This window comes from Mesoplodon densirostris, chromosome 3, assembly GCF_025265405.1.
Source record: "Mesoplodon densirostris isolate mMesDen1 chromosome 3, mMesDen1 primary haplotype, whole genome shotgun sequence".
In the NCBI taxonomy this organism is placed as follows: Eukaryota; Metazoa; Chordata; class Mammalia; order Artiodactyla; family Ziphiidae; genus Mesoplodon; species Mesoplodon densirostris.
Window position 1 is genome coordinate 159,373,144 of NC_082663.1, and position 13,470 is coordinate 159,386,613.

Genomic DNA, 13,470 nt, shown 5'->3' on the forward strand with positions numbered 1-13,470 from the left:
TGGACCTCAAACTTAGGACTCCTGATTGTAAGGACAAGGTAGCTAGAAAAAAGGTCCACCAGTTCTGAGTCAGGGGAGTTCTATCCAGATCCCAGCTGTGTGGCCCTGGCCAAGTTCTCTGCGATTTGACTTGCTCCTTTTAAAAATGGAGGTAAAAAGTTCTACCTCAGGGGGTGTTTGGGAGGATGGAATAACATGAGGTTTGCAAAGGGCTCATGAAGAATTACCAGCACATAACATCCAAAGCAGCACCTCGTGAACAGCTGTTACCATGAGTGGGACCCCGTCCCTGTGCCCCATCCCACACACAAACTTCCAGGGCAGTTACCTGTCTGTGGCTCCCTGGGGGGCCATGACCTCTGTCCCACTCCACACCTGGAGCCTCAGGGGCCTCTCTTCCTGCCACCTGGGTCCTTGGCTTGGAATCCTCATCAGCTGAGAGCTGTTGGACTTCAGAGAAGTTCTGTGGGTGTTGTGGTCGGTGGGGCTGCGGCAGAAGAGCTGCTGGTATGCCGTGCGGAAGTCTCTATTCAGTGCAGCGTACAGGATGGGGTTCAGGGCTGAGTTGGCATAGCCCAGCCACAGAACCACGGCTTCGAAGGTCTCGTTGATGGCATTATCCCCTTTTAGCCCACGGTAAACAAACACGGTGAAGTAGGGGAACCAGCAGATGATGAAGGCCCCCATCACGGCTGCCAGGGTCACTGTGGCTTTGTGTTCCCTGATGGTGGCTGCCCTCCAGGAGCCGACGTTATGGATCCTCTTGGCCTGATCCCACGCGATCTTGAAGATGCGATAGTAGGTGATGCACATGACCAGCAGAGGCAGGTAGAAGGTGACCAGCCCGTCCACCAGGCCATACACCAAGTTGACCTGGACTTTGCACTTTGGGATGGTGTGATTGGCACTGCTGGTCTCAGTCCTGCTGTTCCATCCCAGGTGGATAGACAGGAAGGATAAGGTGATGGAGATGACCCAAATTAAGACCAGGGAGATGGTGACACGGACAGGGGTGACCAGCATGGGGTAGCGCAGGGGATCTGTGATGGCGCAGTACCGGTCGAGGCTGATCATGCAGAGGTTGAGGATGGAGGCCGTGCAGAGCATGACATCTAGGCTGGTATAGATATTGCAGAAGACCTTGCCGAAGGTCCACCTGCAGGACAGCTGGTGGAAGGCTGAGAAGGGCAGCACCAGGAGGCCGAGGAGCAGGTCAGTGATGGCCAAGGACACGATGAAGCAGCTGGTCAGACTGCGGAGCCGGCGGTTCAAGCCCACCGCCAGGCAGACCACTACATTGCCAGCGATGGTGATGAGGATGAGGAGGGTGAGGACCACGCTGACGGTGATCTTCAATGCAGCAGGGTCCAGGCAAAAGGAAGAGGTTGTGCCATTGGACTCCATCCTGGGACCCTATGGCTCCTTCCCCTGCCTCCGGCCCCTGGTTACTTCTCTTCCAGCTCCCCAAAGGGTCAATTATGTCAACCACTGGGCTCCAAGCTACCCAACAGAGCCAAGAGAAGTGTCCAAATGTGGAGAGGCTGCAATGACCGATCCAGTGCTGTTTTTCTAGAAATAAATAAAGCTGGCTCTTAGGAGGTGTTGGGCATGAGTATGAAGGAAGATGAGGGAAACTAGTCCTTGAAGCAAGGTTCCTGGTTCAAACCCCAGTCCTCAAATGACCCCTTGGCAGAGCCGGCTTCCTCCTGGGACTGAACAGGGCTCCACTCTCCAGGTTTTGCATAGAGACTGACGCACTGGGGCAGGAGTCTGGAGGTGGCTTTGGTTTTATTTGGGAGGCATCATGTGGAGACATGGCTGCAGCCTTCTCCATAGCGGGCGGCTGCTCCCATCCAAGTGACAGGGGTCTAGCACTGTTGCCTCTCCCTCTGGAGTCCACTGGAGAGCGTGAGCTAGAAATGCAAAGATTGAGTATTGAGCATGTTGAAACCAGACCGAGAGTGTGACCTGATTCAAGACGAACCCTTCTAGACCTTGACCTCCTTTCGAGACACCAGGAGGCATGGGACCAGTCCAGCACCACTCCTTAGAAGGGACAGAAGCAATGAAGATACATAGCAGGAGGAGGATGGGAGGCAGGATGCAAGGGCCTGGACTACCAAGTCATCATGTGAGATACAGTTGGAGGGGCTAGGGTTGTTTATACTAGCGAAAGAAAGATCTAGACACAGACTCTAAGCTCCATGAAAACAGGGGCTGTATCTGCTTGTTCACTGCTAGTTCCCAGTGCCTGGCCCCACCAGTAGGCATTAAGCCTATGATGAATAAATGATAAAATGAATGAAAAAATAAGCAAATGTAATACATTTACTCTGATAAAGCACCGAAAACGGTGTTCCACACTCTCGTTTTACAAAATGTCACCATACTCTAAATGCGGAGCCAAAAAACTTTTTCAGGAAAGGGCCAGGTAGCGGATTTTTTCTGTTTGCATTCTTCAAGGTCTCTGCTGCAATTACTCAACTCTTGTTTAGTGCGAAAGCCCCTCCACAGACAATGTGCAGATGAGTGATCATGGCTGTGCTCCAAGAAGACTTTACTACGGACACTGAAATTTGAATTTTACATCATTTTCACGTGTTGCAAAATATTCTTCTTCTTTTGATTTTTTTCTCAAACTCTTTAAAACAGTTTCCAAGCTAAATATGTAAATGCTATTCTTAGATCATGGGCTGCACAAAACCAGGAAGAGGACCAGATCTAGCTTGCTGTTGTAGTCTGCCAACTGCAGCCCCCCTCCACACCCGCTCTTAACATCTCTCTAAACCTCACTTTCCAGGTCAGCTGGTACAGAACTCACTCAGTCTTTCTAATGGCTGCACGACAGTCCCCAGGATGGCTGGCTGTGGTTTCTTTATCATCACTCTATCACAGGTACTTCGGTTGTTTCTAGTTCCTTCCTTCCTCCTTCCTTCTTACCTCCTGTCTCACGGCAAACATCACTTCAACAGAATGGCTGCACATGCAATGCTTCTTGGTTAAATCTCAGGTTAAATTCCTTCCTACTGGTGATATTCTATGATTCCAATTGATGTAAAACAAGCTAAGGCCCTGTTTGATTCCTGGACCCTTTATCTCAAGCTGATCCTGGTTTTCCAGAGAGCAGCCAGCAGGCAATCTCCTGGGATCCGGGAGTGTGCAGAAAATCAAGCTGACAGCGGAACCCCTCTCAGAAACAAGCTCATTACCATCTGACATAAATTAAGCCTCCCCTAGGCTCTTGCCTGGAGAGGTTTTGCAACCTGAATACGAGAGGCATCATTTAGTCATAACCACTGAGTAGGGGCAGGGGTCACGGCTCCTGGTCACCTTCTGCCACTCTAGCAGGCTGGGCTAGAGTGGTGGTTCCTTTTTTCTTGGAGTTTCAAATAAGAACCACCCCTGTCATGTTTCTGTCTTACAGCCTAAGTCCCAGAAGTTTCCAGGGACCTTTGTGAAGGCAGGAGCTTTTGCCAATCTGTGGGTAGAATGATGGCCCTAGAGGGTCAAGGCACCCCAAGATCCCTGTTATCATGGTCACCGTCATTGTCACTATCACAGTTAATATAAAAAACACTTTCCTGAACTTTCCTTTCAAATGTTAAAAGCAGTGACATGCTTATTGCAGTAAACCAAGGGTCCTGAGGTATACAGGAAGGGCCAACTATTTGGGCCATCACATACCCAAGCCCTCACACCAGGGAGGTGACTGTTGCTCACCATTTGGTGTGATGGAGACCATACATTCTTTCTCTGAGGCTCAGCATGTACCAGACACATGTAGGACACTGTTTTATACACACTGTACACATTACACTGCTACTTCTTTTCCTCATTTCTTTTAAAATTCCTATTATATAATGGACACCCCTCTGGATCACTTAGATCTAACTTATTCTTTTGGAAACCTAGGCTGTGGCAATACAACCACCACCATGAGAAGAGCCATGAAGGACGTCTGCGTCAGCAGGTGTGCGAGTCGCAAACAATGGGAGACAAACTGAGTGTCCATCAGCAGGGGAATGGTTCAACCAAGGATGGCACATCTGTACTGTAGAAGAGTCCTGGGCAAGGTGATATCATACATATTAAATGAAATATCATCTCATCCTCACAATGACCCCCAAGTGAGGGGAATCACTGTCTCTATTTAACAGTTGAGGAGAGCAAGGCTTGGAGAGGCCACGTGACGTCTCCCCCCTAGTAAGTGTCCAGAGAGCCTGGATTCAAACTCAGCTCACACCCTTCCAGCCTGCCTTCATGTCCATTCTTGCACCAGACTTCAACTTGTCCTTCTAAGTGGATCTCACCAAACAGCCCTGTAACTGTCCCCCTAACTCTGCCGTTCAGGCAACCAGGACTTTGCCCAAATGCAGCGCGTCTCTTCCCTCCTGCCTTTGCCTTTGCTGTCTCCTTCACCTGGAGTCCTGTTCTTCCCTGTCTTCAATCAACGACTCCCTTTTCTTTTCTTTTTTTTTTTTTTTTTTTTTTTTTTTTTTTGCGGTATGCGGGCCTCTCACTGTTGTGGCCTCCCCCGTTGCTCCGGACGCGCAGGCTCAGCGGCCATGGCTCACGGGCCCAGCCGCTCCGCGGCATATGGGATCCTCCCAGACCGGGGCACGAACCCGTATCCCCTGCATCAGCAGGCGGACTCTCAACCACTTGCGCCATCAGGGAGGCCCAACGACTCCCTTTTCAAGGCCTGGCTCAAACATGTTTCCCCCCACCCATCTGAAAGTACAGCATTCTTTTGAAACCCTTAGAAAGCTGAAATGGTGTAAAGCAAAGAAGAAGTTATCTTAGGACACATCTTGCCAACGGATGCAGAAAATAAATCGAGATAAAGCACAGATGCTCAGACACAGTTCACAGCTACGGGGGCTCAATGTTGAGATGCTGAATGTGGTTCCTGGGGAAGGAGTTCTGGGGGGGCATCCTATGCTCGGGGTGCAGGCTGCCTCTATAATGGTTTACCGCAAGACAAACCTGAACGCTATTTTTGCTTTTCGCTTTTTTTCATAAAACAAAAATCCTCCTTGGGTTTCTTTCAGTTAGCAAAAACAGGTACTAATGTAGGTCTTTTGTAAAAGAGAAGTGGGGTAAAGTGAACTTTCAAAAAGCAGGTGCACCCTGAACCCGTCCTGAATGCCTGCAGGCAGGGGCACCCTCTCCTGCACTTTGTACTGAGTTATACTGCTGGCACCTTGCATTGTTAATATGGCTCTGTGTCTGTCCGTAAGCAGGTCCTGGATCTGGACCACCTCTCTCCACCTTCCATCCACCTATCCATCTGTCCTGTCCATCCATCCATCCAGAAAACATTTCTCGTTGTCTAAGGGAGAGGTCCAGGGTACACAGAGTGTGTGTGTGTGTGTATATATGTGTGCGTGTGAAAATGATATGGAATTCATTAAAACCGGCTTCAGCCACTTCCTCTCCCCATCTCGCAGGTTGACCACAGATGCTGCAGTTCTATGTGTCACACTGCTTACTCTTACATCCTCTCACCTTTGCCTTAAGGACCTCTGAAAAGGCACTTTCTGGAGAATTCGCTCATGGGTTGCTGTGCCCCTCACTGCTCCCTGGGGAGGCTTCTGACCTTCACCTACAGTCATCACCTACCAAATGTGGCGGTAACAAAAGGCAGGGCCCGCTCAGTCTGACTCATCTCATCAAGTGCCTCTGGGAGGCCACGGTGGCCAATTGGCCCTGAAGAGCAGCCACAGCTGAGTATGTTAAATGCACTCAAGGTGCTCATAGGTGTGTATTAAACCTAGTGTGCTGGGCTCTGCCCGGGGAAGTCTGCTTTGATCACTTCCCATTACCAGCCTTGGTTGCCTTTAAGTATAGATAGATCTTTGATGTGACATTTAAGGTTCTTCCTGACCTGGTTCTCTCTTCTCTCTTTAGCCTTAGCTCCTGCTGCCGAGTGCCCTTTAGTTGGACAACACTTTGAGAAACAGCTCTGGTGGCATTTAATTCCTCCTGGTTTTGAAAGTCGTAGGCCCATTCTGACTCTGTGCCTTTGCACATGCTATTCCCACTGCGTGGAGTGCCCTTCCTCCCTTCCATGCCTGGGGAACTCTCACTCTTCCTTCAAGACTTGGCTTCCTCTGTCACCTCCTCCAGGAAGTCTTCCAGAGGTACTTGCTCCATCCCCTCTCACTTTTACCTCCCACTTATACCCACCTCTGGCAGAGGCTTGTGATTTCTGGGGTGCACCGGAAGGAGGGGTTCTTTAATCCCAGTGGGTAGAATTCTGAGTTTCCAGAGCCCTAGGAAAATTCTCCCCTGAGTGTGGTCCTTGGTGATTCCCCATCAGAATGTGTCTCCCTAGGAATGAGTTGTGGTGGGTGGAATCCAGAATATCATTACCCTCCTCAATCCTCCCCTGTGGCAGCAAAGAAAATGGGGGCTTGAAGGGTTGAAGGTCACCCCACCAGCGGAGGTATATAGCCCAAAGGCCAACCAGGTCTGCCTGATGCCCCAACTCCCTTCTCACTGCTCCTCACCCACAAAATCCCAGGAGAGATGCCACTGGTGGTACATTCTGTTTGCCAACAGAGGGGCGAGGTCATCTAGAGGTTAACTAGTCTGGGGGCTGGAGTCTCCTCAACAAATTTTATCAAACCAAGTTCAACACTTTTCTCTTTTCATTAGGAAGTAAAATGAAGCTCCCCTTTTCTGTTACCCCAGGCACAGCCACTGGGGGAGTAGCCAGCAATTTGGGGGAATCAGTTAAGGCTCCTTTGGGCTTCTCCCTTGACCTTGAAGATGAATCTGATTTTCCAGGCAATCATTTACAATTGTTTTCTTTAAACGATATTCAGCAGGCAACCACTGCGTGCCAGGCACCTTCTGGGGGAGCCAGTGGGCAGGTCTGCGGAGTAGGTCGTTTGATCCTTATTCTGCAAAAACTGACACTCAGAGAAGTGAAGGGAGCCCCAGGGGATGAAAGGCAAGGACTTAGACATTGGACAGATCTGGGTTTTAATCCCAGTGGTGTCATTTAATAATTTTGTGACCTCAGGCACAAGACTGCAACTTCTCCGAGCCTTAGTTTTCTCATTTGTAAAATGGGGATAATAATATGTCCTTCTTCACTTGGTGAATGTGAAAATGCAGAGAGTAAAGGTCTGTAAAACACTTAGTACCTGGTGCATGGCAGGTTACATTATACATAATAATAGTATAAGATTATTATTTCATAATAATAAATATTATTTTTTTATTATTGTCTAAAGCAGCACAACCAGGAAATAGCATTCACGTATGTTCCATATATTTATGGAGTGCTGTTCAGGGGCAGACACCGTGCTGGGTGCTGGGGTACAGCGGTGAGCCCGGCAGACACATCTTGGAGCTTCTACGACAGCTTGGCGTGGGGCCAACTCACGACAGAGCTGCTGATTTAACTGCAGTGTGTTGACAGTTTTATAAAGGGGCAGCATAGGGAGCCACAGGAATGTGTAGTGTGGAGCCCTGACTTGGTCTGGGGGATATGTGAGCTGAGATCTGTACAGACAGGAAAAAGATAACTCAGTGAAAATGGGGAACAAGCAGATTTCACAGAGAACAGCCCCTATAAACACTTGGAGGCAGAGAGATGGTGGATTTTAACCACAGAACCATGGGAAGACTCGGGGGTGGAGGGGGGAGTGTGAGCGCAGGCTGATGTGACTGGAAGGCAGAAGATGGCTCTAGGCCAGCTGTCCTGCTAGGACATCAGGCGCTGGGGAAGCAGCGCGGGGGTAAGCCCAGCTGGGCCCTGCTGGCTGCTCCCAGTTACCACCACAGGTAATGAGATGCTGGTGTCACTGGGCCCCTGGCAGGCAGTTCCTCAGCTTTATGAGCCGTAATGTCTCGGAACGCTCCCCCTGTCATTGGCCGTTTTGAATGTCCTGGGTACCTGGTGCCAAGGGCATCAGCGAATGGCTGCAGCATCAGACCCTCGGGAGCTCTGCCGCTGGCAGGAGTCCCAAAGGGGCCTGAGAGGTGGGAGTTACGTTAGTGGGGTGACTTTCATTCTTTAAGGAGGGAAGACGAGCCTTCCAAGACCCACAGTGGCCGCCGCACAGCGGGTGCTGACCCACGTGACTGAGGCCCGGACGGTGGCTGCAACTCCACTTCCGAAAGGCTGACAGCACTTTGGGGCTCCTTCTTACCTTCACACAGGAGCCCAGGGCAAGATGTGGGTCCAGGGCCGGGAGACTAACCTAAAGGACGAGGGGGGGTCCCAGCCCCCGGAGGTTCAGACACAGCCTAGCGGTGAGTAGCAGGGCCCGTGATGGGGGCAGCAAGAGGCTGTGCGAACTGGAGGAATGAGATTTGATGCTGTGGGTGGTGGCTGGTGACAGCTGTGTGCATGTGTGTGTATGCACATGTGTGTGCAGAAGGCAACGTTTTATCAGGCCTGGAAAACCCCATGAATATTAAAAACAGACTACTGACCCAGCAGTTGCACTTCTGGGAATTTGTTGTGTGACCTGGAAATGGTGTAAAATTGCCTGGGGTGACAGTATGCAGTGCAGTCATCAAAAGGACTGTTGCGGGCTTCCCTGGTGGCGCAGTGGTTGAGAGTCCGCCTGCCGCTGCAGGGGATGCGAGTTCGTGCCCCGGTCCGGTAGGATCCCACATGCCGCGGAGCGGCTAGGCCCATGAGCCATGGCCGCTGAGCCTGCGCGTCCGGAGCCTGTGCTCCGCAACGGGAGAGGCCACAACAGCGAGAGGCCCGCGTACAGAAAAAAAAAAAAAAAAAAAAGGTGGTTTGTTGTAGTTTTTAGATTCCACATATAAGTGTTATCATACAGTATTTGTCTTTCTCTGTCTGACTTATTTCACGTAGCATAATACCCTCCAAGTCCATCCATGTTGCTGCAAATGGCAAGATTTCGTTCTTTGCTATGGCTGAGTACTATTCCATTGTGTATATGTACCACATCTTCTTTATCCATTCACCTGTTGATGGACACTTAGGTTGCTTCCATACCTTGGCTATTGTAAATAGAGCTGCTATGAACATTGGGGTGCATGTATCTTTTCAAATTAGTGTTTTTGTTGTTTTCAGATATATACCCAAGAGTGCAATTGCTGGGTCATATGGTAGTTCTTTTTACAGTTTTTTGAGAAACCTCCACAAAAAGAAGCAGACTCAGATATAGAGAACAAACTAGTGGTTACCAGTGGGGAGAGGGAAGGGGGGGAATGATATAGGGGTAGGGGATTAAGAGGTACAAACTATTATGTATAAAATAAGCTACAAGGATATATTGTACAACACAGGGAATATAGCCAATGTTTTATAATAACTATAAATGGAGTTTAATCCAAAAAATTGTGAAAAAAAATTGTGAATTACTATATTGTATACCTGTAACTTACATCATATTGTACATCAACTATACATCAATAAAAAATAAATTTCAGCCGCATAGCACAGGGAGATCAGCTCGGTGCTTTGTGACCACCTAGAGGGGTGGGATAGGGAGGGTAGGAGGGAGGGAGAGCAAGAGGGAGGGGATATGGGGATATACGTATGCATATAGCTGATTCACTTTGTTATAAAGCAGAAACTAACACACCATTGTAAAGCAATTATACTCCAATAAAGATGTAAAAAATAAATAAAAATTAGAATTAAAAAAAGGACTGTCACAGGCTTTCAGGCTGATGTGGGATGGATTCCACATGTTTGGAGTGTGACATGCGAAAGGGGGAAACGTGTGTGTGCACTCGTGCATTGACACACAGACTGGCCCAGGAGGGGCACATGTGAAAAGGGACTGATTGCTTCCAGGGAGGGATATGGGGGCTGGGCAAAGAGTGGGGGGAAGACTTCTTTCACCATATGTCCTTTGGGACCTTTTGAATCTTCTTACCTGGGGTAGATGTCACCTATTGCCAAACTAACATCCATGCCACACAGTTTGGAGGGTGGAGAAGGGAAGAGGGAGGGCACACAAGGTAGAGAGAACAACAGCAAAGGAAAGGCAGCTGTGTGCTCAGGTGATGCTTAGGAGCGGGACCTGGTTGATCGGGGCTCCAGGACAGAGCTGGCGCTCGTTCTGCTCAGTCAGGAGCCCCTTAACAGTAAGTCCACCACTCCAAGCTCATCACCCTCAGGGACCTCTCTCCCCGCAGTCACTGCGCAGGCCTTGGGCTGGTCGTCACGCCAGGCCCCTCCAATGCTTCCCCTGTTGTTTGCATAAAGATGCCAGTGCCTGCCAAGTCCTGGCCCTGCATGATCTGGGCTCTGCCAACCTCTCCAGCTGATTCTCAAGGTGGGGGTGGAAATGTAGCTGTGGATGGCGTGCTAAGGAGTTTGGATTCAGTTTTGAAGGCAATAGGCAGCCCTGAAGGTTCAATCAACAGGCCCGAGGTTGCCCAGGGAACTGGTAGCGTCTGGGACCCCAGATCTCTGGATCCCAGTCAGCCATCCATCAATGAGGCCTCTCTCACTCACTAACATCTGTAGGATGCTTACTTCATAACACGCCTGGGGCTCTCTGCTCTCTGAACATCCTCTCATTTATGCTTTATTGCAACATCCTGTGGCAAGAGATCTTTTCCTCATTTTACAAATGCAGAAACCCAGGCTCGGAAAAGTTAAGTTGCCCAAAGTCTCAACATCACCAAGTGGAAAAGTCAGGATTTGAACCCCAGTCTGTCTGACTCCAGAATCCCTGTTCTCAGTTGTTACTATTTCACTTTTCCTATAGAGAAAGAAACTACCCTTAGGGCTTTTCCAAGAGACGGCTGGAGTGCCCGGGCATTTGCAGCAGAAAATACTTCCACCTTTGCAATAGCATTCCAGGGTGTCTTTGATCTTTGTCGTTGCAGATTTCTAACTCTTTCCCCACAGTGGGCTGGACCTTTGGTAAAAGCCTCTTAAGGCAGTAACAGATTTCTGGTTGAGGCTGTTCATTAGAGAGAAAGGCCCTGGGCTGCTGGTGGTCTGAGTTTTGGTCCCACTCTTTCATTTCTTCTGAGCCACGAGGGTCCAGAAGCCAGGATTGTTTTCACTTCTGTTCTCAAGCTCATCTTGTCCCAAGCACGGCAGCCCCCCGGGGGCATCCCCTCTGCACAGCCTGAGAGGTGAACGGACCCAAATATTGTCTGGAATTTGGGGCGGGTTCTGTAACCGTGGCTGAAGAGCCCCACCCACCCCTTCGATGTGTGTCTACCAGCCCAGAAAGGGATGGTGGCATCAAAGTGGACATTTTCTTATGATGAATGTTATCACTCGAGCATCACGGTGAGGGGGAAGGTGACCTGGACCAGAGGCCAGGACACTTACCTTTTCCATTTACTGAGCACCCACAGATAATTTAATATCTTTGTGAGGCAGAGATTATTATTATTCCCATTTGACAGATGGTGAAACTCAGGTTCAGAGAGGTTAAGTCACTTGTCCAAGGGCACACAGCTGATAAAGAGGCAGGCAGGGCTTTGACTGACTCCATAGTCTCTGAGTGTCCAAGCCAACCACCCCTCCAAGACATGCACCTAATCCAGTTCATTCGCTGACTATTTGTGCGACCAGTTCTTTTTGTGGTGTTTTCTTTTCAGTGAAAGACCCCAGGCCGTTTACATGGTTTCTGCCAATGGTTGATGTGGGAAGCTGAAGCCACATCTGGTGACAACAAACTCCCTTGGTCACTGCTTGTTTAAGAGAGTCTTTATTTCTCCTTCATATTTTTTTTTTCAATTTAGGTGAAAGGCACATAACGTAAAATCAAAGTGTATACTTCGGTAGCATTCAGTCCATTCACAATGTTGGGTAACTACCATCTCTGTTTGGTTTTAAAACATTTTCATCACCCCAAAAGGAAACTCCATGGCCATTAAGCAATCACTCCCTCTCCCTGGTCCCTGGCAACCACCAACCTGCTTCCTGGCTCCATAGATTTGACTACTCTGGACATTGTGGGCACAAAGTGCATGTAACTTGGGACTGAGGGAGGAGCCCTGAGTCTCTTATCTAGCCTCTGCCTCCCCTTCATCCACCTAGGGGATCAGGCTACATATTCAAGCATCGTCCTGGACTCCCATCTTTCCTTCATCCCCATCCAACCCATCCCCATCCAACCAGCATCCAACCCATCAGCAAGCCCAGTGGATCCTGCCTCTGAGATACCTACATCTTGGATGTGGCTACTTTCCTTGGTTGCTGCCATCCTGGTCCTAGTCCAAGCCAGCACCATCTCTTGCCTGGACTTTTGTTCCCTACAGGCATCCTGCAACTCCCTTCAGTCCCCAGCACCACCCTCCTGCTTCTGTCACGCCCACGCTGTCCCTTTACACACTCCCTTTGGCTCACAAGACCCCATGGGATCTGTGCCCCACCTCTCTCACCTCCTACCTTACCCTCAGGACTCAGTGGCTACCTGGCCACTGTTGCCTTGGACATGCTGCACTCTCCTCCTTGGGTCTCTGCCTGTGATCTGCTGCCACTGTGGACATTGGCACCTTGGAGCAAATATCAGTTCTGTGGAGGGGGTCCTCCTTGACCCCCAAGGCAGCTCCCTTGACCTTCCATCACATCCCTGCCATTTGGCTCTCTGCAGAGGACAATTTTTCTTGGTTTTTTTTCTTGCTTCCTTATTTGTTCCCTATATCTCTCTCCCAAGTGGAATGTAGGCGTCATGAGGACCAGGATCAATTTTTTGTTCCCAGACAGGCACTTAATGGGGTCTCTTAATTTATTAAATAAATTAATATTTATTGGATTAACTGATGCATACTGAAAACAACCATCATAATATAATATCCTATTTATGGGGCGCTTGGAAAGTATAGGCAATGCTCTAAGTATTTTGTATTATCCAATTTAATCTCTCTGCAACAACCCTCTTACATGGACACCATTACTTGTCTCCATTTTATAGATGAGGAAATTGAGGTTTAGGGTGTTTCGTAACTTGGCCAAAGCCCACAGCCAGCAGTGAGCTGGCAAGTGTGGGAAAAACCTGGGGTGGACTTTTCAGGGCAGGGGTTGGATGGGGCCAAATGAAAATTCTACCTTGGTTCTTCTGGGGGAGGTGAGACCCTGGATCACCAATGTTTGCAGGGGGGTCTGAATCTCTGTCACCCAGGGGCAAAACTCCCCAGCGGGGAGGGGAGGGGTGGAGAGGGTACTGGGCTAGGAATTTGGACCCTGAGTTTGAGTCCCTGGTGTGACTCTGACTTGCCATGTTACCTCCCACTAGTTTAGTATCCCCAGTTTCCTCAGCAAAAAAGCTTAGAATATTTCAAAGGTTTCCTCCAGCAACTTGATGTGTGTGTGTGTCTGGAGGGGGTGGGAGGGAAGGAATCAGGAGCCCCCAAAATAATAAAATAGGAGGGCTCTGGGTAGAAACAAATCTCAGGGTCATCTGGTGTTCAGGAACCCCTTCTATAGCATCCCACAGAGGCAGTCATCCCTGATTGCCTTGCATACTTCCAACGATGGAGGGCTTACTATCTTACAAG

General features: G+C 49.4%; 1 protein-coding gene across 6 annotated transcripts in view; it reads right to left on the minus strand.

The window, feature by feature from the left end:
* Positions 1-13,470, minus strand: part of HRH2 (histamine receptor H2) — a 46,394-nt gene that overhangs the window by 19,448 nt on the left and 13,476 nt on the right. For 5 of the 6 annotated variants that reach the window (XR_009531517.1, XM_060094921.1, XM_060094923.1 and 2 more), the window contains one exon: positions 329-1,913. Coding sequence is in view for 5 of the 6 variants with exons in the window: in XM_060094921.1 (XP_059950904.1) it covers positions 329-1,404 (1,076 nt within the window). In the remaining variant the exon portion in view is untranslated. Of the gene's footprint in view, positions 1-328; positions 1,914-8,451; positions 8,645-13,470 lie in introns of those variants that run through there. The other variant, XM_060094924.1, reaches the window with a different exon arrangement.